The sequence below is a fragment of the Ailuropoda melanoleuca genome, unplaced genomic scaffold (genome assembly GCF_002007445.2).
Source record: "Ailuropoda melanoleuca isolate Jingjing unplaced genomic scaffold, ASM200744v2 unplaced-scaffold43951, whole genome shotgun sequence".
Lineage (NCBI taxonomy): Eukaryota > Metazoa > Chordata > Mammalia > Carnivora > Ursidae > Ailuropoda > Ailuropoda melanoleuca.
The window spans coordinates 1-616 of NW_023216005.1; the positions used below are offsets into that span (position 1 = coordinate 1).

Below are 616 nucleotides of genomic sequence, written 5' to 3' on the forward strand. Positions count from 1 at the left end.
CAGGCTCCGAAGCTTGCAGAGAAGTACTGTGTTTGCCATCTAGCCACTGGAGATATGCTCAGGGCCATGGTGGCCACTGGCTCTGAGCTCGGGCAGAGATTAAAGGCCACCATGGATGCTGGGAACCTGGTGAGCGACGCGATGGTGGTGGAGCTGATTGAGAATAATCTGGACACGCCTCCTTGTAGCAAAGGCTTTTTGCTGGATGGCTTCCCGCGCACAGTCAAGCAGGCTGAGATGTTGGACGAACTCTTGGAGAAGAGGAAAGAGAAGCTGGATTCTGTGATTGAGTTCAAAGTGGAAGACTCTCTTCTTGTCCGGCGTATCTGTGGACGGCTCATTCACAGCCCAAGCGGGCGATCTTACCATGAAGAGTTCAACCCTCCGCGGGAGCCAATGAAGGATGATGTCACCGGGGAGCCCTTAATTCGCCGTTCAGATGATAACGAGATGACTTTGAAGTCGCGCCTCAACGCCTACCACACGATGACCACGCCGCTGGTGGAGTACTACAGCAGACACGGCATCCACACTGCTGTGGATGCCTCCCAGGCCCCGGATGTAGTGTTTGCCAGCATCCTGGCAGCCTTCTCCAAAGTCAAATCAACCTGAGTGC

At 54.7% G+C, this 616-nt stretch overlaps 1 protein-coding gene across 1 annotated transcript; it reads left to right on the forward strand.

The window, feature by feature from the left end:
* The first annotated feature begins 6 nt into the window (after positions 1-6).
* Positions 7-612, forward strand: LOC117799159 (adenylate kinase 2, mitochondrial). The gene has a single exon (XM_034651618.1). The coding sequence runs from the start codon at positions 55-57 to the stop codon at positions 610-612; it is 558 nt and encodes a 185-aa protein (XP_034507509.1). The 5' UTR covers positions 7-54.
* Positions 613-616: the final 4 nt, after the last annotated feature.

Coding starts and splice junctions, on each gene's coding strand:
- LOC117799159 (XM_034651618.1), top strand. CDS start 55: ATGCTCAGGGCCATGGTGGCCACTGGCTCTGAGCTCGGGCAGAGATTA.